Source organism: Trachypithecus francoisi, unplaced genomic scaffold (assembly GCF_009764315.1).
Source record: "Trachypithecus francoisi isolate TF-2019V2 unplaced genomic scaffold, Tfra_2.0 Lachesis_group14, whole genome shotgun sequence".
In the NCBI taxonomy this organism is placed as follows: domain Eukaryota; kingdom Metazoa; phylum Chordata; class Mammalia; order Primates; family Cercopithecidae; genus Trachypithecus; species Trachypithecus francoisi.
Genome location: NW_022681459.1, coordinates 49,587,897 through 49,611,472, shown reverse-complemented (window position 1 = coordinate 49,611,472; position 23,576 = coordinate 49,587,897). Strand labels below are relative to the sequence as shown.

The window sequence follows — 23,576 nt, the reverse complement described above, 5'->3', positions numbered from 1 at the left end:
AACCTGGGGCTCTCGGTGCTCACTCTGAGCCCCTCCCAGGACTCACCTCCCAGGGGTGAGTGCTGTCAAGGACTGGGACCAGGCTGAGGAAGGGTGGGTTTGGAATGGCTCTACTTTCCCTGAATCTAGGCACCTGAGGGCCTTGCCCTCTGCCTCTCACTGTTTGCTGGCTGTGTGGGCAGATAATGTTTTTGTGGCAGTGGATGTAGGTCCAGCCTGTGAAGGGGGAAAGCAAGAGCTTGGGCAGGCTCGGCCTGGGGAGCAGAAAACCTAGGGCTCCCCTTCTCAGCTGGGACTGGCTGTGGGTGGGAGGAGAGGGCTCTGTGCCATTCCCAGTCTGTCATGCACATGGCGATGGGAGGGAGTGGGGTTGCCTCCAGAGGCAGGAACAGAGGGTCAGGACCTCTGGAGCCAAAGCCTGCAGCCCCGGGGGACAACTCAGGCCTGTCTGGGGGCCTGTGCATCCAGGGCCACACAGCTAGAGCGCAGGCCCATCAGATACGGAAAAATTCCTGGCAGTCATGCTGATGTGGAATTTTCTCCATTCCAGAATCTCCCAGTAATGGCGGGGGCAGTGGGGCTCTGACGCGTCCCAGGCCCCACTGGGTGGCCAGCTGGTTCCTTACTGCCCACAGCTGGGCTGAGGATTCCAGGCAGGCAGGCATTGGTCCTCCTCATGATCTTGCTCCTCTCGGGTGAAGAAGGAAAGGCCAGGCTTGGAAAATGAGACAGGGCCTGGATGGGACACCTGCCTCCTGATTGCCCTGCTCAGCCCTCATTGGCACCCTAGAGAGTGACAGCTGAGACCTCCAGGTGGCAGGACCAGTTGGAGCTCAGTCTCTTGCTTGAGCGCCCCCCACTCCCATGAGTGCCAAAAATGTGTTGTCCCCAGTTGGCACTGACTAGAGCAAGAAGCCATATGATCCATTGGATCCTGAGGGCCCCAGGACCCCCCAACCAAAGTTAAGCAATAGTCCTGCCGCCGCCTTTATCCCAGAGCCCTGGTTCGCCTCCCCACCACCACCAAGCCTGGGCATCCTCAAGTCTTCTGGGCTGAGGGCTCCGTTGAGCCAGAGGGCCGGCGGCGGGACAATGGCCCCGTTGGCGCGTCCGAGACAAACGGGCCTTGTTGGGCCGGCAGCGGGGGCGCGGCGATGCGCCCCAGCGCGCTGAATGCGGCTTCTGTGCGTCTCGGGCGGGCGCAGAGGGGCCGGGACGGGGCGGGGAGGGGGCCGGCCCGGGGCGGGGAGGGGTCTGGGGTCCCGGGCGTCCATTGGCCCCGGCGCGGGAGGCCGGGCCAGGCTGGCGGCCGCACCTGGCCGGGAGCGGGCGCGGCGCGGCAGTGGCGGCGGGGGCGGGGGCATGGACCAGGCCTGGTGGAGCGGGGGGCCCGGCCGGGTGCGCCCCGCCGCCCAGTGAGCGCCCGGGCGGCGCGGCCCGGGCCGAGCCACCCACGCTGAGGCGGAGGAGGACGGGGACAAGGTACGTCTTGGGCTCCAGCACCCACTGCCAGCTTGAGCCCTGCCTCACTCTACTCCCTGGGGATACCGCCCACATTACCCTAACCCCCAAACTGGGACCGCGCGCCGGAGGAGGGGAATAGGAGTGCAGCACTGCTGCTCTAGACGCTGGGTACCCCTGCCCACTGCCAGAGGGTGGCCCGGTGGGGGCCAGGGAGGGCGCAGGTTGGTGCCCTCCCATGCCCTTGGTTTTTTCCCCTGCCCTCTAACCCCCCTTCCAGGGCTTCCCAGTCCCTGAAGGTGGGATGGGTGGGGCAGAAGGCAGGCTGCTGCGGCTGGGCTGGAGCTGGGAGTGCGTTAATGATTAATACTGGACACAGTGGCCAGAGCCCTAGGGGAGGAGGGGCAGAGATCTCTCCTGTCTCCATCAGCCCTTCCCAGAAAGGGGGTCAGAGCAGGAGCCGGAGACCATAGTAAGGGATGGATCCCCTCTGCTGGGCGAAGGCCCTGACCTGTACCCCAGAGGAAGCAAAGCCACCAAAGAGAGGTTTGGGAGGGTGGGACAAACCCTGGCATCCAGGAGGGGTCCTATAGGAAATCCCACAGTTCCTATTTCCTAGCCCAGTGCCCAGGAAGGGGGTCCAGCTTGGTCTGCCCCATTGGTGCCAGGCCAGCATTTTGGTACCAGCACAGAGCACACTACAGACCAAGCCCTTCCCAGTGGGAACTGCCCGCTCAGCTGCCCAGAGCCAGAGAGGTGATGGGCACGTCTGGCTGCTGTAACCCACACCAGGGGGAAGGAAAGGGAGAGAGGGCAGCAGGCTTGACACCTGATCCCTGGGCTGCTGCAGTGACAGGTGACAGGTGCCATGAGAATCCTCCAGAGGGCAGAGAGGTGTGGAGGACTGTCCATCCCAGTTGAGAAAATCCAACTTCTTCCTTTACTGACGGGGTGACCTGAGACCCAGAGAGGGTGAGGCTTGTCCAGGGCCACACAGGGGGCACAGGAGGGCAGTCCTGGACCAGAGCAGTCACTGTGTACGCACTGTTCTTTGTGCTGTGAAGGAGGCATTACTACCTATCCCCATTATCCAGAGAGGGATGCTGAGGCTCAGGGAGATTCAGTGACTTGTCCAAGGTCACATGGCTCAGAGGTAGCTAAGCTGACTCCAAATCATAGGAGTCTTGCCCTGGCCCCCGTTTCAGGACCCCAGCCCAACCCATGACCTCTCTCTGCTCCTTTGGGGTCCTGCCTTCTTGGATCTGCCTGGGCTGCCGCCCCAAACCCTCAGCTCTGGACCCCTCCCCCTCGCCTCCCTGGCTCCCAGCTCCGCCTGACACTTCAGCGAGTGAGCAGGCTGCTACCCAGGGAGCAGAGACAACGAAGCCCTGTTCCCAGCTGCCACCTCAGCCTGCTTTATTCCCTGCTTGCTCAGGCAGAGCCCTTCCTGAAGGAAGCTCCCTGTGGACAGAGAACGTCTGGTCCCCATGCATCCCCTTCCCTTAATGGGTCTGATGCCCTCTTGTCACCCAGCAAGGGAGGAGTGTGTCCCCACAGCCCCTCCCACTGGGTTCTGAGGGACTGGGTGTGCCACCCAGTGAAAGAGGCAATGATTAACCTGAGAGAATGATGCACAAATGGAATTCTGGGCCTGGCTGCAGGCTCCTGAAGGGCTCCTTGCTTCACTTTGACTGGGTGAGGAATATGGATGAGCCCTTTTAGGGGCTCCACATGACTCCAAACAGGGCAGAGCAGGATGGAGCACAGGTGCCCATGGGGGTCATCAGGCTGGGGACTGCTGGAATCTCCAGGTGAGGGGCGATGGTGGGAGAAAGTGGAGGCCCAGAGGATGCCTGCATTCCCCTCTGCTAGTTCCGGCTCCTTGGATGGGGATGGTGTCCTTCTAGAAGTCTGAACAGACAGAGCCTGCTTCCCCTACCAGGTCGGAGCTAGGAGGATCACAATACAATCAGAGGAGCTAACGCTGAGTGTGTGAAGGGCTCTGCGTGCCTCACAGCAGGCCTGTGAAAGCGTCATGGTACCTGCCAGTTTTTAGGAAACCAAGGCTCAGAGAGGGGAAGTCACTTGCCCAAGGTCGCCCAGCTGCGGGGTGGTGGAGCCAGCATTTGTTACCACGGGAGTTTCCAGGAGTGGAGAGGTGGGTGTAGGTATCTCCAGCATTGTGCATTGCAAGTATCAGTACCTTTTCACAAACCTTTATATTGTTACATAGTTTTAGGCAAATAAGCGCATAACAATCCTTAACAAATATTTCAGGCATGTTATAAGCTACAGAGACTGATACTATCAACTCCTACATACTCACCTCTGGGGTTCTCAGCATTTTTGGAGCTAATGACAAAGTGATTGACTTCTCGGTGAAGCTGTGACTTGCAACTCCCCAGTTAGCGCTTCTTTAAGGCTACTCAAATCTCCCCTCAGGAAGCCAGGTGATTTACCCAGGCAAGGCAACGGAGCAGGAAGAGCTGTGGCCTTGCTCCTCATTTTGGCTTTGCTGCGTAGGCCTTCTACAAGTTACTGAGCCTTAGTTTCCCCACACATCACATGGGGCTAGCAGAGGAGACTGGGAGTGTCTGTCAAGGTCACAGGCGTGGATGCCCTTTGTTTTTTGTGTTTTTGAGACGGAGTCTTGCTCTGTCGCCCAGGCTGGAGTGCAGAGGCACCATCTCGTCTCACTGCAAGCTCTGCCTCCTGGGTTCACGCCATTCTCCTGCCTCAGCCTCCCGAGTAGCTGGGACTACATGCACCCTCCACCACGCCTGGCTAATTGTTTTGTATTTTTAGTAAAGACGGGGTTTCACCATGTTAGTCAGGATGGTCTCGATCTCCTGACCTCATGATCCACCCGCCTCGGCCTCCCAAAGTGCTGGGATTACAGGCGTGAGCCACCATGCCCGGCCGTGGATGCCCTTTGAAACAGCAGAGAGGTGGCCTTGCAAGATCAATAAGTGCTTTCTGAATCATCAAAGAATATTACCCTCTCTCAACTGCCGCGCTGGCTACCACCTGCATCCACCCCTGCAGCCCAGGGAGCAGCAGGGGCCAGATGTCAGGACTGACATTTTGGAAGTGGTCCTCCGAGCCAGCGAGTTGGGATCCAGCTGAAATGCTCCAATGGGTGGTCTTCCCCCTCTCTGCTCCAGCACCCTATTCTAGAGGGGCTCAGATTGAGGAAGCTTCTGGATGCTTGCAAGTCACTTCCCCAGTACCCCTGGATGGAGGGTTAACCTATCCCATCTGCCCCTTCTGCTGTGGCACCCACACTTCCCAGCTCCTTCTGGGTCCCAGGCCCCTATTGCCCCTTCCGCACTTGGTGCACTGAGGTTCAGAGAGGGCAGAGTGTCTGCCTCGGCCACACAGTGAGGAGAAGTGGGGCTCATCTTCCTCCAGCCAGGCTGCAGATTTTCAAAGTGGAAATATCTTTATTTATCTTTCCAAAGTAATATAAGCTCTTTTGTAAAGAGTGTGCGCGCGCGCGTGTATGTGTGTGTGTGTGTGTGATCACACAGAATCAAAATATGTTCCAGAAAGTATATGGGCTTACTCCCCAGGGAACTACAGTTTCTAACTGGGTATCTTTTCAGACCCTTATACACATGTACGAATGTACAACTTTTCTCTACATGAATAAATTTATTCCATACACAGTGCATTCCGGGCTTAATATTAGACAACTCTTTTTTTTTTTTTTTTTTTGAGATGGAGTTTCGCTCTTGTTGCCCAGGCTGGAGTGCAATGGCATGATATTGGCTCACTGCAACCTCTGCCTCCTGGGTTCAAACGATTCTCCTGCCTCAGCCTGGGATTAAAGGCATGCGCCACCACGCCGAGCTAATTTTTGTATTTTTAGTAGAGATGGGGTTTCTCCATGTTTGTCAAGCTAGTCTTAAACTCCCGACCTCAGGTGATCCACCCGCCTTGGCCTCCCAAAGTGCTGGGATTACAGGCGTTAGCCACCGCACCCAGCCAGGCAACTCTTTTTTAACCTCCCCGAGCCTCAGTTTCCTCATCTTCTAAATGGGGGTAAAGGCTCTGTGAGCACTGGAGGAAATTATACTGCAGTGGCCACTGTTATATGCCCATCTCAGATTGACTGTTAGATTATCTTTGAACCATATTCCTGCAGGTGGATTGCTGGGTCTGAGAACAGGCACACTCAGAACTGTAATAGCTGCTGTCAAATCTGCACTACGAACACCATAATGAGAGCTGTTTTGCTCCACTCTTAGAAGCGCCTTCCATATCCCCATGGGATTCCCCTCCAGCTACAGAAAGCAGCCCTGGGATACCTTCACCCCACAACCTTCTCGGCCAGAGCCCTGTTCCTGTATGTGCATATGAGCAAACAGCACGGATGTGCCTCAGTTGGTGAATGGCTTTTGTTTCTTGGGGTTTGTTTTTTTAAGATGGGGGTCTCGCTCTGTTGCTCAGGCTTGGAGTGCAGTGGTACGTTCATACCTCACTGTAACCTCGAACTCCTGGGTTCGAGGGGTCCTCTTGCCTCAGCCTCCTGAGTAGCTGGGGCTACAGGTGTGCACCACCACACTGGGCTAATTTTTAAATTTTTTACACAGACAGGGTCTCACTATGTTGCCCAGGCTGGTCTCAAGCTCCTGGGCTCAAGCAATCTGCCTGTCTTGGCCTCCCCAAAATGCTGGATGGCGCATGCCACCATGCCCAGCTGGGGAATGGTTTATGGGGGAATAGCAGTGCTGCAGACTCTGATACAGCCCTAGCTGCCCTCTTTTATCTCCTTAGGGAGCTCTTCTTCACCCTGCTCCATAAGTACAGGCTCCCTGTCCTTCCTCACCCTTCCCTTGGTGACTCTAGTTACTCCTATGGCCTCAATTCCCACTTCTGTGCCCAGCTCCCCACCTACCTCTTCCCCTCCCCCAAGACCCCACTCTTTGCTCCTACAGATCTTTTTTTTTTTTTTTTTTGAGACGGAGTCTCGCTCTGTAGCCCCAGCTGGAGTGCAGTGGCCGGATCTCAGCTCACTGCAAGCTCCGCCTCCCGGGTTCACACCATTCTCCTGCCTCAGCCTCCCGAGTAGCTGGGACTACAGGCGCCCGCCACCTCGCCCGGCTAGTTTTTTGAATTTTTTTAGTAGAGACGGTGTTTCACCATGTTAGCCAGGATGGTCTCGATCTCCTGACCTCGTGATCCGCCCGTCTCGGCCTCCCAAAGTGCTGGGATTACAGGCTTGAGCCACCGCGCCCGGCCCGACTCAGTGTGTTCTAAACAGAACCTGACACCACGTGCTTCAACCCAGCATTCAACCTGGCCCTCTCAGCCTCCCCGACACAGGGACTAGTTCCACCTCCAGCCAGCAGTCACCCAACAGCAATTCTTCCCTCCCCTCCTCCACACCCTGCCGCCAACAGAATGCTGCCTTTGCATGGTCTACAGACAGCTCTGGTACTTCCCCAGCCTTCTCCTTGTTCCACGTCACACCTGCACAGCTGTAACAACTACTGTGGAGTTCAGCCTGCTCCTCCCTCTCCTTCCCCATCCCTACAGTTCATTTCTTACCCAGTAGCCCAATAGGAATCCCATCTGCTCACTCCTCTGCTGAAGACCCTCCCATGGGTCTCTCCCTACAGCCCACAGGATCCAGGCAAGACTCAGTAGCATGCTTCCTGAAAGCCCTGCAGCCCTGCATGTCCTTTTTTTTTTTTTTTTTTTGAGATGGAGTCTCACTCTGTTGCCCAGGCTAGAGTGCAGTGGCATGATCTCTGCTCACTGCAACCTCTGCCTCCCAGGTTCAAGCAATTCTCCTGCCTCAGCCTCCTGAGTAACTGGGATTATAGCCTCCTGAGTAACTGGGATTAGGCGCCCGCCATCACACCCGGCTAATTTTTGGTACAGACAGGGTTTCACCACGTTGGCCAGGCTGGTCTCGGGCTCCTTACCTCAGGTGATCTGCCTGCCTCGGCCTCCCAAAGTGTTGGGATTACAGGCGTGAGCCACCGTACCTGGCCCCTGCATGGCCCTGTTAACCCTGCCCTACTTTCTGGCTGTCTCTGTAGTCTCTCCCCTGCCCAACCAGCCTCTTACACGTACACACACCAGACACTCCAGCCAGGTGGAATGTTTGTTTCTCAATTGCCCTGGGCCTTTGCATGTGCTTTTCTCTCTGTGTGGCTCATTCTAGGGTAACAAGCATGTTAGTTAATGCTAGCTGCTGTAACAGACAAACCTGAAGTCCTAAAAGGCTTAATGCAGTTCTTGTTTTCTTGAAATCCAGTCAGTGTCTGGTGGGTAGAGATGCAAAGGCCTAGGCTCCTTCCAACTCCACCCACGCGCAGATCCTCGGAGACCGCCCCATTCATCCAGTAAGTGGGAAAGGAGACCACAGAAAAGGTCCACCCACTTAACCTCATCAGCTGGCATTCTGTTCACATCTCACTGGCCAGGACCCAGTTACGTGATGACACTGAACTGCAAGGGCGCATGGGAAATGTAGTCTAGCCATGTGGCTGTGGAGAAAAGGGAACTGTCTTTGGAAATTGGAGACCACACAACAGCTTCTGCCACCAGAGGCCCCTACCCCAAGAAGCCTTCCCAATGCCGCTGTCCCCTCCCCAAGGCTGGATCAGGTGTTTTCTCCGTGTTTCTGCAAGCCCCAAACAATGTGTTGTCCATCACTGCCCTCACCTCGCAGCTGTGTGCTCCTCTGTCTCCCCAGTTAGGACTGTGAGCCCCAAGCTCTCTGCACGGGGTTATCCTGAACTCTAGTGCTGGAATGCAAGTGCCCAGTAAACACCTGTGGGATGGATCAATTTAAAACTATTATGGGCCGGGCGCGCTGGCTCATGCCTGTAATCCCAGCACTTTGGGAGGCCAAGGCAGGTGGATCACTTGAGGTCAGGAGTTTGAGATCAGCCTGCCCAAGGTGGTGAAACCCTATCTCTACTAAAAATACAAAATTAGCCAAGTGTGGTGGCGGGTGTCTATAATCCCAGCTACTTGGAAGGCTGAGGCAGGATAATTGCTTGAACCCAGGGGGCGGAGGTTGCAGTGGGCCAAGATCGCCCCACTGCACTTCAGCATGGGCGACAAAAGTGAAACTCTGTCTCAAAAAAAAAAAAAAAAAAAGAAAAGAAAAAACTATCATGGCAGCAAGATGTCCACAATTTATTGATAGTTGGGGAAAAAAGCAAGTTAACAAAATATGTCCCCCAAAGAAGCACGTGCATCTGGGCTCCATGGCTTACACCTATAATCCTAGCACCTGGGGAGGCTGAGGTGGGAGGCTCACTTGAGCCCAGGAGTTCAAGACCAGCCTGGACAATATAGCAAGACCCCATCTCTACAAAAAATCAAAATACAAAAATTAGCCAGGTGTGGTGGTGCGTACCTGTAGTCCCAGCTGCCTGGGAGGCTAAGGTGGAAGGGTCTCTTGAGGCCAGGAGTTTGAGGCTGCAGTGAGTCATGATCATGCCACTGCACTCCAGCCTGGGTGACAGAACAAGACCTTGTGTCAAAAAAAACAAAAACAGTTTCTGTTCCATCGTCTATATAAATATATGACCAGAAATCCTGTGATGGTGATGACCTCTGGGGTTGGGCTTCTTTTAATCATCTTCTTTATACTCTTCTGTATTGTTTGAATTTTTTTTCAGTGTGCTCCTTTCATCATTGGAAAAGTTTTTGCTGGGCACCGTGGTACATGCCTGTAATCCCAGCTACTTGGGTGGCTGAGGCAGGAGAATTGCTTGAACCCAGGGGGCAGAGGTTGCAGTGAGCCAAGATCTTGCCACTGCACTCCAGCCTGGGCAACAGAGTGAGACTCTATCTCCAAAAAAAAAAAAAAATTTCCTGGGGGTGGGGGTGGAGAACCAGCCAAAGATGTTGTCACTGGCTGTGCGTGGTGGCTCACGCCTGTAATCCCAGCACTTTGGGAGGCTGAGGTGGGTGGATCACGAGGTCAGGAGATCAAGACCGTCCTGACTAACACAGTGAAACCCTGTGTCTACTAAAAATACAAAAAATTAGCCGGGCGAGGTGGCAGGTGCCTGTAGTACCAGCTACTCGGGAGGCTGAGGCAGGAGAATGGCGTGAACCTGGGAGGCGGAGCTTGCAGTGAGCTGAGATCGCACCACTGCACTCCAGCCTGGGCGACAGAGCAAGATTCTGTCTCAAGAAAAAAAAAAAAAAAAGATGTTGTCATCAATACTCTGGGAAGAGACTTCTGGCAGGGCTGGAAGCACAGGTCTACCATCAGGGCTCCCTACTCTGGAAATCTTTGCTTCCCTTGGCTAGTTGCTCACCTCCTCACCCACAATCTCACCTCTTGTTCAAGAGCCTGCACTTCAGTCTCACCTAGCTGAGGTTCTCACCCCTCTCTAAAATGGAGATGATAACAGGAGCTCCCCAGAGAGGATTATGACGCTGCATGATGCATGACAGGTCCCAAGCCCAGAAGTGGACCCTGTTGGGTTCAGAGTCCACGCTAATCAACTACAGCCCCTGCAGTTTGATGCCAGCTCCACCCTGACTCTCCCTTGGAAAGCTATCTTCAAGCTAGCTCAGCTCAAAAGGCAGAAGGCCAACGGGATATTAGCCTGGATAAAACAATTCCGTACCATGTCCCAAACCTGATTCCAGCACCTAGAGAGAAGGCGACTCTGGACCTGCCTTGTGGCAGTTTAAGCTCTGGTATTTCGTGGGTGCCTGGGGGCTGCTCCCAGACTGGTGAGGCTTTGAGGGAAAGGGGGACTCAGAGCAAGTGAGGATGCCTGCTGTTCCCTAGGAGAGGCTGGCAGCTGCTTAACCTATGAAAGTGCTTAGTGTGGGATGAATGACCGTCACAATAATGATCATTATTAATTGATGGTGGCACCTGGGTCGCTAAATGGTGCCACCTGCCTGGTCTGTGATGGGGTTCTAGGCAGCAGTGCTGAAGGGAGGATGGAGGAGGCATTTCTGGGCACAAGGAGACCTCTGTCCATGGACAAAGCTGAGACAACTGACCTGAACCTAAGATTCAAGTGCCTGAACTGAGTCCTAGGATTCCTGGGGCTTAGGGCCAGGGCACCTAGAACTGCCTCTTCCTGCCAAGGCCTTGGGGAGGATCTGCATCTCCAGTCAGCCCAAATCCTGCAGAGCTGGTCAAGTGTCTCTGTATCACCATTCCTCACCCAGGTATAGAGGCAGGATACGCTCTTTGATGTAAGATTTAGAGCTCAGGAAGTGAAATCTTGCCAGACTCATCTTCTGAGCCCTGGTCAGATGCTCTGCCTCCTGGAAGCCTTCCAGGCTGAGTTAGTTGTTCATTCTGGGTTCCCACAGATTTTGGATAAACCTTGGTCTCTGGTTGTGTCTCAGCATCTTTAAGCCCTTGAGTGTGGCAAGTCTGCATATGTACTCTGGCTTTGTCTGCTCTGATAGCTGGGTGACCTTGGGCAGGTGACGTTACCTCTCTGAGCTTTGGTTTCTTTACCAGGAGGGTAGAATAATAGAGGTGCTTGATGCATCAGCTGTGAGACTTAAATGAAATGCAGCAGGTGGAGCAATTAGCCCTCTTGCACCCCAGCCCACCTGCATCTCCCTGTCCCTCATTCAGCCTTAGAGCCTGTTCTGGGCTCTCTGCAGGCTTCTGCGGTTGCTGTGTCCTTGGCCCAAGGATACCTAGAATCTTTCTGTGCCCTTGGATGAAAGAGCTGCTTGCTTGCTGGGGTCCAGAGAGAGGTGAGGACCGGCCAGGGCTGTCCAGTGGGGGCAGAGGGCCAGGGCAACACCTGCAGGGTACCAGGGTGTGCCACCTGCTATCCCCAGGAAGCAAACTCATGAATATTCACACCACTGGATGGGAGGGAGCCAGCCAGCTTGCTGCTGGGTGTCATTGGAGCATTCCTGTCTCCCAGTGACCGCAGAGACAGCCTGCGAGTTGGACGTGGCTCAGGCAGTGAGTGGAAAGGGGCAGCCAGCCACAGCCCGAGGTGAGTGTGTCTCTTATTCTCTGCCACAGGGGTCACAGGGAAAGTAGGATACCCGGATACCTGCCTGGTGGTGACGCTCTAAGCCAGAAGGTTTACCATCCCAGGATGGGTTTCCCTGTGTGCATGATGTGGGGGAATAAGTCCTGTTTCTCCTTCGTTCCCTGGAGGGTGTCAGTTCAGCTAAACAGGAGGATGGCTGGGCCTGGCCTGCTGCCAGTTCTCTGCACTGATGCAGGTCAATGCGACGGGCATAATCTAGAAGGGCAGGAATAGATGGGGTGGGCTGGTGATGGGGGGACTGTCCATCCTGTACCTGTGGTTGTCACTACTATGGGTGGAGGAGGTGGGAGACCCAGGTTCTAGTCCCGTCTCTGCTGCTGCTGTGTTGTGTAACCCTCAAGGTTTCCTTGCCCTCTCTGAGGTTCAGCCTCCCTGCCTCTTTGTCTTCTGGCCTTGAGGCTAGGAGGCTCTGGCTGCATTGAGATCATCCCTGGACTTGGGACCCTCAGCTTCCTGCAAGCCTCCATTGTGGGTCAGTGGGCACACACTTTGGTGGGGCTGTGGCTGGGACCCTGGGAACATATCGATGATGATGATGACAATGATGGCAGGCCCCGCTCAGTGATTGTCTGCTCTGCACCAGCCCCGGGCTGGGTGCTTTCCTTGTGGAATGCCGAGGATCTGCACAGCACCCTGTGATAGAGGGTCAGCTGGTACAGGTTGAGTATCCCTTATCTGAAATGCTTGGGACCAGAAGTGTTTCGGATTTCAGATTTTTCAGATTTTGGAATATATGCGTATATCTAATGAGATATCTTGGAGATGGAACCCAAGTCTATACATTTTTGTTTAGAAAGAATTGATGTTTCTTTCTTTCTGGTTGATTTTATTGTTTAAACTTTTTTTTTTAATTTTTTTAATTTTTTTTTTTTTTTTGAGATGGAGTCTCGCTCTGTTGCCCAGGCTGGAGTGCAGTGGTGCGATTTTGACTCACTGCAAGCTCCGCCTCCCGGGTTCATGCTCCTGCCTCAGCCTCCCTAGTAGCTGGGACTACAGGCGCCCGCCACCATGCCCGGCTAACTTTTTTTGTGTATTTTTAGTAGAGATGGGTTTCACTGTGTTAGCCAGGATGGTCTCAATCTCCTGACCTCGTGATCCACTCACCTCAGCCTCCCAAAGTGCTGGGATTACAGGCGTGAGCCACCGTCCCCGGCCTAATTTTAATGTTTTTGAGCCAGGGTCTTGCTCTGTGGCTCAGGCTGGAGTTCAGTGGCACAATCATGACTCACTGCAGCCCCAACCTCCCAGGTTCAGGTGATCTTTCTGCCTCGGCCTCCCCAGTAACTGGGACGACAGGCATGCACCACCATGCCTGGCTAATTTTTGTATTTTTTGTAGAGATGGGGTCTTGCCATGTTGGTCAGGCTGGCCTCAAACTCCTGAACTCAAGCGATCCTCCTGCCTCTGTCTTTCAAAGTGTTGGAATTACAGGCATGAGCCACCACGCCCCACCTTCATGTATGTTTCTTATACACGTAGCCTCAAGGTAGTTTTATTTTTCTCTTGAGGACACTAAATAAACTGTGTGTTGTGCACCTGGGTTTTGACTGAGACCTGTCACGTGAGGTCAAGTATGGAATTTTCCACTTGTGGTGTCATGTAGGCATTCACAAAGTTTTGTAAATACATTTCAGATTTCAGATTTTGGATTTTTATTTTTATTATTTATTTATTTATTTATTTATTTATTTTTGAGACAGAGTCTTGCTCTGTCGCCCAGGCTGGAGTGCAATGGCGCAATCTCAGCTCCTTGCAACCTCTGCCTCCTGGGTTCAAGCAATTCTCCTGCCTCAGCCTCCCAAGTAGCTGGGATTACAGGTGTGCACCACCACATCTGGCTAATTTTTTGTATCTTTAGTAGAGATGGCGTTTCAGCATGTTGGCCAGGCTGGTCTTGAACTCCTTACGTCATGATCGGCCCGTTTCGGCCTCCCTAAGTACTGGGATTACAGACATGAACCACTGCGCCCGGCCCATGGGGGCTTTTACATGCATGTGCCTCACATGTATTACTCTCGTCTGTAGGTCTCCTACACAGGATCTCTCCTGTGTCTCAGTGAGGTGTTGTCTGCCTGGACCATGTCCTCATCCATATTATCTGCACAGGCTCTATAGCCCTGCCCACATTCTGCCCTGAGAGGCATGGGAAGTCATTCATCACACATTCACCAGGTGCCAGGCTCGGGGAGCTCACGGATGAGTCACCAGTAGGCTTGCCTGTAGCAGGGCACGGAAGGGACCTCTCCTCTGGCACGCCAGTGAACCAAGGCTGGGTCACGGTCAATGGTGATGATAATAATGAATATGTGTTGATCACCTCCTGGGTACGTGCATTATCTCAGTCTCATAGCCTTAGAGCAAGGCATGGTGGCTTATGCCCAGCACTTTGGGAGGTGGAGGTGGGGGGATCACTTGAGGCCAGGAACTCAAGATCAGCCTGCAACATAGTGAGAGCCCCCATCTCTACAAAAAATTAAAAACTTAGCGAGGCATGGTGGTGACCTGGGCGTGGGTGGTATGCACTTGAGAGGCCGAGGCGGGAAATTCACTTGAGACCAGGTGTTCGAGACCAGCCTGGGCAATACAGTGAGACCCCATCTCTAAAAAAAAAAAAAGTTTTTAAAGTAGCCAGGCATGGTGGTGCATGCCTGTAGTCTTAGCTACTCAGGAGGCTGAAGCAAGAGGATCCACTGAGCCCAGGAGTGCAAGGCTGCAGTGAGCTATGATCACGCCACTTCAGTTCAGCCTGGGTGATAGAGCAAGATCCTGTCTTTTTAAAAAAATAATCTCATAGCCTGATGACTGTTCTCCCTCAAGCCAGGCTCCTGGCTGCCAGCTAGCTCCTCTCCCGACCTCAGTCGGTTCAGGGGCTCTGCCTGTGATTACAGAGGGATCTGTGTGCCTTGATCTTGCTGTTGTGTGTCCATGCACACATGAGGAGACTGAGGCTCAGGGAGGGTGAGGTACATAGTTTCACACCTAAGTTAACAGTGGCCAGGCAGGAAGGGCACAACCAGACTTGGACCCCTCAGGTGGCTGGCACAGGAGGGACCAGACACCAAGGTCCCCTCTGCTTCCCCTCCCCTTATCCTGGCTGCAGGCTCAGCCCACAGAGAGCAGACCCTGCTGTGCTCCCTGGACAAAGCTTCCTGTCCACCCCCACATCCCCCACTTTCTGTGATGCAACTTTCCCTCCTTCCTTCCCCTGGGCTTGGGACAGGGCTTAGGACACACCAGGCAGGGACTGCCATGGAGAAAGCAGGAAGTGGAACACTGGAGGTCCATAGACCGGGCTCTAATTCTGGCCCTGCCCCGCCTTTGCTGAGTGACCCTGGGCAAGTTATGTCACCTCCTGGAACCTCACCTTTCCCATCTACCAAATGGGGGTGACAGCAGTGTGGGGGGGAGGGTGGAGTGGTATCCACTAAGTGGTTGCTGAGTAGGGTCAGTTAGATGCTCTGGAGAGGCAGGCCCCTGCCCTGGGCCTGGCTCCTAACACGGGCTCAAAAGTAAAACTAGGAGGGATGGCCCAAGGTTCAGCGCCAGGCAGCACCCAGCACGTGTGGCAGGAAACTGGCAAGCTTTGAGAAATAGCAAATGGGGGCTGGGCTCAGCGGCTCACACCTGTAATCCCAACACTTTGGAAAGCCGAGGCGGGTGGATCGCTTGAAGTCTGGAGTTTGAGACCAGCCTGGCCAACATGGTGAAACCCTGTCTCTACTAAAATGCAAAAATTACTTGAGTGTGGTGGCGTGCAGCTGTAATCCCAGCTATTCGAGAGGCTGAGGCAGGAGAATCACTTGAACCCAGGAGGCGGAGGTTGTAGTGAGCTGAGATTGTACCACTGCACTCCAGCCTGGGCAACATAGGGAGATTCCGTCTCAAAAACAAACAAACAAAAGAGCAAATGGGAGAATGAAATGAGCGAGTGAATGAGTGAACCAATAAGGGTGTGGGGGGTGGAGGAACTGTCCTGGGCGGGGCCAGGTAGAGCCTGATTGGCGGGGCAGGGAGGCTGGTCTGCCCCCTGCTGCTGGGCCTGGACCTCAGCGCCTCCGGTAGTGCAGCCTCCCTGATTCCGGAAGGTATCTTGGTGAGTGGGGCTGCCGGAGTGAGTCCTTGGGATTTCCAGAGGGCAAGCCACAGTAATCCTAATCCCTCCTCATCTTAAAGTCAGAGAAACTGAGGCCTAGAGTTTTGGACTATGATCTGGCCCACGACTCTGCCCTGTTTTCTGCTGGGTCGCTGAGAAGTTGGAGGCTGACAGGGGTGCTTGAGGCTGAGGCAGGTTTGAGATTTGTGGGCGGCCCAGCCCCCACTCCTTTTGGGGTTGAAGGCAGGCCTCCCCCGGGCCTCAGAAGGGGTACAGCTAACACTCTAAGTGATGACTGTGTGCTGGTTGCTTTGCTTAGAAAATTTCTCCAGAGAACAGCTAGGGGCGCCTCCAGCTTTCCCATTTTACAGATGAGAAACTGAGACTCCATGAGGGTTCCTGGCGTGTCTGAAATCACAGGGCTGGATTGAAACACAGGCCTGGGGCCCCTCCATGGCTGGCGGGTTTATTCCGCTTTGCAAGCTTTCTGATTTGTTACTTAAATGTGTTAAGTAACAAATTAACTAACACATTTGTTAACGTGTTGACAATTACTGCCTTTTTTTGAGATGGGGCCTCACTCTGGTCACCCAGGCTGAAGTGAAGTGGCGTGACCTTGGCTCGCGGTAACCTCTGCCAACCTCTGCCCCCCAGGCTCAAGCAATCCTCCCACCTCAGCGTAACTTTTCCAGGGCATAGTGTGTGCGACCCTCCCCCAGGGTGGCTGACTGGCTTCTGCCTCCGGGGACAGTGGTGATAAAGCCATGCATATAGTTATTAGCATATGTGACTTTTCCTGGCCTCAGGAGTCCAGGGCGCAGTGCAGTGTGAGCCAGGACAGGAGTGGAAAGTTCGGGACAAGAGTAGAAAGCTTGGGCACCTGGTTTTGCAGCTAAGGTAAGGTGGGAAGACCCTCCAAGCTGCAGCTCTCTCCTGGACTCCAGTTCCTCAGCCTGAACTACCCCCGTCACAGTCCACGTCTCAGTCCCCTGCTGATAAGGTTGCCACGCTTAGATCATCCCCCAAAACAAACAAATAACAACAGGCTGGGCACAGTGGCTCTTGTCTGTAATCCCAGCACTTTGGGAGGCTGAGGTGGGAGGATCGCTTGAGTCCAGGAGTTCAATACCAGCCTGGGCATCTCAAAAATAATAATATAAAAAATGTTTAAAAAAAATATATGAAAATAGGCCAGGCGCAGTGGCTTATGCCTGTAACTCCAGCACTTTGGGAGGCCGAGGTGAACAGATCACGAGGTCAGGAGATCAAGACGATCCTGGCCAACATGGTGAAACTCCATCACTATGGAAAATACAAAAATTAACTGGGTGTGGTGGCATATGCCTGTAATCCCAGCTACTCGGGAGGCTGAGGCAGGAGAATCACTTGAGCCAGGGAGTGGGAGGTTGCAGTGAGCCGAGATCACACCACAGCACTCCAGCCTGGTGACAGAGCGAGACTCTGTCTCAAAAAAATAAAAAACATATAAAAATGAAAAATAAAATAAGGAAATAACAATAACAAAACCTCCAGGACATCTAGTTAAACTTGAAGTTTGAATAATTTTTTTTTATTTTTGAGACAGAGTCTCACTCTGTCACCCAGGCTGGAGTGCAGTGACACCATCTCAGCTCACTGCAACCTCTACCTCCTGGGTTCAAGCGATTCTTCTGTCTCAGCCTCCTGAGTAACTGGGACTGTAAGCGCATGCCACCATGCCCAGCTGATTTTTGCATTTTTAGTAGAGACAGAATTTCACCATATTGGTCAGGCTTATCTCAAACTCCTGACCTCAGGTGATCCACCCTCCTTGGCCTCCCAAAGTGCTGGGATTACAGGCATGAGCCACCGCACCCAGCCTTGGAATAATTTTTAGTAGAACTATGTCCCATGCAATATTTAGAATATACTTACACCGTAAAAAATTGTATTCATGCCGGGCGCGGTGGCTCAAGCCTGTAATCCCAGCACTTTGGGAGGCCGAGACGGGCGGATCACGAGGTCAGGAGATCGAGACCATCCTGGCTAACACGGTGAAACCCCGTCTCTACTAAAACATACAAAAAACTAGCTGGGCGACGTGGCGGGCGCCTGTAGTCCCAGCTACTTGGGAGGCTGAGGCAGGAGAATGGCATAAGCCCAGGAGGCGGGGCTTGCAGTGAGCTGAGATCCGGCCACTGCACTCCAGCCTGGGCGGCAGAGCGAGACTCCGTCTCAAAAAAAAAAAAAAAAAAAAAAATTGTATTCATTGTTTATCTGAAATTTGAATTTAACTGGGCAATCCTACCAGCTGGCTTTGGAAAGCGGGTGGGTGTGTGGGCAGACCCCTGGCCAGCTGTGTGACCTGAGCCTTCTTCCCAGCTGTGAGCTTCAGTTTCTCCATCATCCACCCCATAGACTCCAGGGGCACAAGGGCCAGTGAGGAGAGAAGAGCCCTGGCTCTTACTGGGTACCTCACCTGTACCACTGTGGGATGGGTGGCACAGGGGACACGTAGGGCTGGCTGTGCCTTCTGAAAGGTGAAGGAGTCAGACCTCAGAGAGCCCTTGGCCTTCCCTGTAGATAGCCCTGGCCCAGGCCTGGGGGGCGGGGAGTGTGGCACAGGGCACGGGGAGAGGCTCTTCTTTTCCTTCTTATTTATTGATTTATTTATTTGAGACAGGGTCTCACTGTGTCATCCAGAGCTGGAGTGCAGCGGCACAGTCATGGCTCACTGGAACTCAGGCTCAAGCAATCCTCCCGCCTCAGCCTTCCAAGTAACTAGGACTACAGGCATGTGCCACCACGCCTGGTGAATTTTTTAAAATTTTGTTTTGTAGAGATAGGGTCTCACCATATGCCCAGGCTGGTCTTGAACTCCTGGCTCAAGCACTCCGCCTGCCTCATCCTCCCAAAGTGCTGGGATGACAGGTGTGAGCCACTGTGCCCAGCCTTTTTCCTTTTGCCCTAGAGAAGTGTTTCATGGTTGGGTGCGATGGCTCACGTCTGTCATCCCAGTAATGTGGGAGGCCAAAGCGGGCGGATTGCTTGAGCCCAGGAGTTCGAGACCAGCCTGGGCAACGTGGCGAAACTGTGTCTCTCTATTTTTAAAAAATTAAAGTATAAAAAAAGGAAATAATTTCATTATCATGCCCTAAAAGGTATAAAAAATAAGATAACTTCAGGATCTAGGAGAATTTGGAGTAAAATTGAAGAAGTTTTTAAATATGTATTTTTATAAAAAATACAAGAAAAAGAAACAGAAGAAAAAATAACTAAAAATAAGGTAACGAGTATTAGTTATCTTATTTTTTCTTCTGTTTATTTTTCTTTTATTTCTTATCAACCAGCTTACAAATGAAAAGGAGTGGAAAGTTTGGGGCCCTGGTTCTGCTACCTGGTTCATTTTAATTTTTAAATTTTAACCTTCTCCCTGCCCCATTCCCCAACCTCTCTTTGAGTTGCTTCACCCACCATCTCTGTCTGCAACCCTGGGGCTCTCTCTTTCAAGGTGGTTGTCTCTCTATCTCTTCGGTGTCTCTCTGTCCCTGTCTGGACCCTGCTGGGGGCCACAGAGCAGGCAAAGGCAGGTCTCAGCTGCCAGGCCTGGGCAGCCTTGGGGTCTCCCTGGGGCCAGTTTCCTGACACTTGCCCCACTCTGTGCTGCCCCCGCAGGTGTCTGAGATGCTGCTACCGCAGAAGAAGCCCTGGGAGTCCATGGCTAAGGGGCTGGTGCTGGGCGCGCTGTTCACCAGTTTCCTGCTGCTGGTGTACTCCTATGCCGTGCCCCCGCTGCATGTTGGCCTGGCCTCCACGTGAGTGGCCCAGCTGGGCAGATGGTGGGCGTAGGTGGGGGAGGGATGGCACCCCACCCATGGGGCCCCGTAATTACCACAGGGCCTGCCCCAGTGATCTTGGACAGCCACCCTGCACCCTGCACCATGCTGTGCCAGACAGAAATTCCACTGACGGCAGAGCTCGCCGTGTAACCCTGAGCCTTGGTGTGCCCATCTGTGAAGTGGGGATAAAAACAGAACCTTTCAGCTGGGCGCAGTGACTCACGCCTGTAATCCCAGCACTTTGGGAGGCCCAGGCAGGCAGATCACCTGAGGTCAGGAGTTCGAGACCAGCCTGACCAACATGGTGAAACCCCATCTCTACTAAAAATACAAAAATTAGCTGGGCATGGTGGTGTGTGTCTGTAATCCCAGCTACTTGGGAGGCTGAGGCAGGAGAATTGCTTGAACCCGGAAGGCAGAAGTTGCAGTGAGCCAAGATGGCACCACTGCATTCCAACCTGGGCAACAGAGTAGACTGTCTCAAAAAAAAACAACAACAAAACAGAGCCTTCCTCATAGGACATGAGAATCAGGTAACACTGTCTGTACAGGGCTTAGATTGGCATCATCTGAGATGCCAATGGAGCCCTGAGGGGGTGACCTGTCCATGGATTCAAATGGGTCCGTCTGACTCCAGGCCCAGCTCCTGAGAACCAGGCTCTCCCACTTCCTCATGGGCTGCTCTGCACAGACCCGGCACAGCCTGTAGCTGGTGCAATACCAGTGCTTGGTGATACTAAGTTGAAACAGAGGAAACTGCAAATTTCTGCAAAACTGACCATTTTTGTCCTATAAAATGGCAATTTCATGTGGCCCAAGCTGCTACTGATTCATGGTACATGCAACACAGTGGCCATGAATGAGGCCTGTGTGCCTCATCTCACAACACTGTGAATAGGGCCTGTTATTGTCCCCGTTTCACAGAAGAGGAAACTGAGGCCAGAGAGGCCAGACCACCCAGCCTGGACTCAGGCTCCACAGGTCCCGCTATCCCAGCCCCTTTGCCACCACTGTCCCCAACAATCTCCCTCTCTAGTTACCAGAGTCCTGAGGGTCCCAGCACCCCCCTGAGGCTCTCCCCACCTCTCTGTCCCCAGCAGGACCCCAGAGGCCGCAGCGTCCTGCTCTCCACCTGTGCTTGAGCCAGAGGCAGTGAACCGTGCCAACGGCTCGGCGGGAGAGTGCCAGCCGCGGCGCAATATCGTGTTTTTGAAGACGCACAAGACGGCCAGCAGCACCCTGCTCAACATCCTGTTCCGCTTCGGCCAGAAGCACCGGCTCAAGTTCGCCTTTCCGAACGGCCGCAACGACTTCGACTACCCGACCTTCTTCGCCCGCAGCCTGGTGCAGGACTACCGGCCCGGGGCCTGCTTCAACATCATTTGCAACCACATGCGCTTCCACTACGACGAGGTGCGTGGCCTGGTGCCGCCCAACGCCATCTTCATCACGGTGCTCCGCGACCCCGCCCGCCTGTTCGAGTCCTCCTTCCACTACTTCGGGCCGGTGGTGCCCCTCACGTGGAAGCTCTCAGGCGGCGACAAGCTGGCCGAGTTCCTGCAAGATCCGGATCGCTACTACGACCCCAACGGCTTCAATGCCCACTACCTCCGAAACCTGCTCTTCTTCGACCTGGGCTATGACAACGGCCTGGACCCCGGCAGCCCGCAGGTGCAGGAGCACATCCTGGAGGTGGAGCGCCGCTTCCACCTGGTGCTCCTTCAGGAGTACTTCGACGAATCGCTGGTGCTGCTGAAGGACCTGCTGTGCTGGGAGCTGGAGGACGTGCTCTACTTCAAGCTCAACGCCCGCCGCGACTCGCTGGTGCCGCGGCTCTCCGGGGAGATGTACGGGCGCGCCACCGCCTGGAACATGTTGGACGCCCACCTCTACCGCCACTTCAACGCCAGCTTCTGGCGCAAGGTGGAGGCCTTCGGGCAGGAGCGCATGGCCCGCGAGGTGGCAGCCCTGCGCCATGCCAACGAGCGCATGCGGACCATCTGCATCGACGGGGGCCACGCCGTGGACGCCGCCGCCATCCAGGACGAGGCCATGCAGCCCTGGCAGCCGCTGGGCACCAAGTCCATCTTGGGCTACAACCTCAAGAAGAGCATCGGGCAGCGGCACGCGCAGCTCTGCCGGCGCATGCTCACGCCCGAGATCCAGTACCTGATGGACCTCGGCGCCAACCTGTGGGTCACCAAGCTCTGGAAGTTCATTCGCGATTTCCTGCGGTGGTGACGTCCCACCGCCCAGCGGCTTGCCTGCCTGCTGGCTCCCTACAGAGGGGCTGAGCAGGACGCCGCTGGTGCTGGCCGCCCCCAGCCCCCTCCTGGTGCCACCTCGGATCCCGGGGTGAGAGGGGTGCTTCCTGGGGGGACGCAGCCAGCCAAGACTGGGCCCACGCACACAGAGAGGGCCTAACCCATATCAGTATTTAACTAATTATACCGGTTTTTATTAAACCCCTTTCCCTCCCCGAAAAAGAATGTTCTATTTCTGCCTCCCCTTAAAGGGGAGACCTCAGAAGTAAAGGAATTTGATGTTGTGTTTTTGTTAATCAGCCTCAGTGGTGGTGACTTGGGGTGGGGATTGGCGTGGGGGGAACCCAAGAGACCACAGTGGTGCCTGGGTGAGTCTGTAGGCAGAGACCAATGGGTGGCAGGGATTTGATGTGTTTTTGCTATGTGCTATAGTCCTATGTGGTTCAGGGACTCCCATGAGCTACCAAGACCCGGAAAAGAGCATGTGTATGTGTGCATGTGTGTGTGATCATCCTAAGGAGTACAACAGTTTCTCACTCTGACGGTGCGCCTGGCACTAGGCTAAGGGCATTATTTCAACTCATCTTCACCAAAACCCAGCGACCTGGGGACTGTTGTTATCTCATGCTGGAGACAATGAAGAGTGCTCAGAGAGGGACAATCACTTCACCAAGATCACACAGCAAGTGGTAGGACTAGAGTAGGGGGCTGGGCGGGTAGAGGGTGTGGCCGGATCGGAATAGAGAAAGAGAGAGGGAGGAAAAGACAGGGAGATGGCAGGGGTGGAGCCACTCAGTAGGGCATTGGCAACAGGCCCTGGGCCCAGGCTAAGGGCTTCTTGCACAGACTTCATTAATCCTCACAATAACTAAAGTCGTTAAAATTACTGTCCCATTTTACAGATGTGGGAACGGACATTCGGGCAGGAGAAGGGATTTGCCTGAGGTCACGTTGCAGGACATATTAGACCATGGACTCAAACCGCCTCCCAGGGACTCCAAACCCTTCCCATCTCCAGTGCCTGTCTCTCCCCTCCTCCACCCTCCCCCTCCATCACTACTGATCCCAGGCTCCTAGCCTGCCTCACCCTGTCCCTACCTGCCCCTCCCACTTCTACCCTCCCATCCCAGGCCGCCTTCCACACCTGCCTGTACTGTGCCCCGACAAAAGCCCTGGGCTTCCCCGCTCCACTGTGAGATTCCATTCAATTAATAAAAAAAAAAAAAAATGGTATCCACCAAATCCCTGTTGTGTCCCCCAGCCCTGAGCTGCTCTGAGCATACAGCAGTCAACAACAAGCTAGCCAACTTGTTATTAGTGCCTGCCAGGACTTTGGGAGGTTGGGGTGGGCAGATCTAGTGAGCCCAGGAGTTACACCAGCCTCAGCTACATGGCAAAATCCTGTCTCTACAAAAACAAACAAACAAACAAAAATCACCACCAACAAAAAACAAGTTGGTCAATCCCTCCTGGGGCTCATATCCAGAGGGGAAGATGGCCACCAAGAAACCAATGCAGGCTAGGTGTGACTGACTCGGATGTGGACACACCCAGCTCTAACCACTCGCCTCATTCAGCATCCCCAGTGGGAGAGAAAGTCCTGGGGCACAGGACTTTCAGTCTTCCAGCTAGGAGCTGGCATCCAGGCCTGAATGGCAGAAGCCACAGTCAGGTGACTTTTTAATTTTTTTTTGAGACAGGATCTCACTATGTTGTCCAGGCTGGTCTCAAACTCCTGGGCTCAAGTGATCCTCCTGCCTCAGCCTCCCCTGAATAGCTGGAGGAGAATACCACTATGCCTGGCTTCAAGTGACTCTTTATTGGAGACCTATTTGTGTCAGGTTCCAGGCCAGGTGCTTACATACCTTATCCAAATATCCCAGCTTTCAGACTAAAACTCAGAGAAGTTAAGTGA

The 23,576-nt window shown here is 54.0% G+C and overlaps 1 protein-coding gene across 5 annotated transcripts; it reads left to right on the top strand.

Moving 5' to 3' along the window:
• Positions 1 to 1,299: 1,299 nt before the first annotated feature.
• GAL3ST1 (galactose-3-O-sulfotransferase 1) lies at positions 1,300 to 21,957 on the top strand. Of its 5 annotated transcripts, none has more exons than XM_033233249.1 (3): positions 1,300 to 1,482; positions 19,234 to 19,373; positions 20,498 to 21,957. In XM_033233249.1, exons 2-3 carry the CDS (start codon positions 19,243 to 19,245, stop codon positions 21,636 to 21,638), a joined length of 1,272 nt encoding a protein of 423 aa, XP_033089140.1. In that variant the 5' UTR covers positions 1,300 to 1,482; positions 19,234 to 19,242; the 3' UTR covers positions 21,639 to 21,957. The 5 variants fall into 5 exon arrangements, with proteins under 5 accessions (XP_033089140.1, XP_033089137.1, XP_033089142.1 ...); XM_033233246.1 differs by having other exon boundaries at positions 1,341 to 1,482; positions 20,495 to 21,957; XM_033233251.1 differs by lacking the exon at positions 1,300 to 1,482 and adding an exon at positions 3,076 to 3,156.
• The last annotated feature ends 1,619 nt before the right edge of the window (positions 21,958 to 23,576 follow it).

Excerpts from the sequence above, each read along its gene's own strand:
- GAL3ST1 (XM_033233251.1), top strand. The coding sequence starts at position 3,088 with ATGATGCACAAATGGAATTCTGGGCCTGGCTGCAGGCTCCTGAAGGGC. Across the intron at positions 3,157-19,233 it reads CCTTGCTTCACTTTGACTGG|GTGTCTGAGATGCTGCTACC; the intron begins GTGAGGAATATG and ends CTGCCCCCGCAG. Across the intron at positions 19,374-20,497 it reads CATGTTGGCCTGGCCTCCAC|GACCCCAGAGGCCGCAGCGT; the intron begins GTGAGTGGCCCA and ends TGTCCCCAGCAG.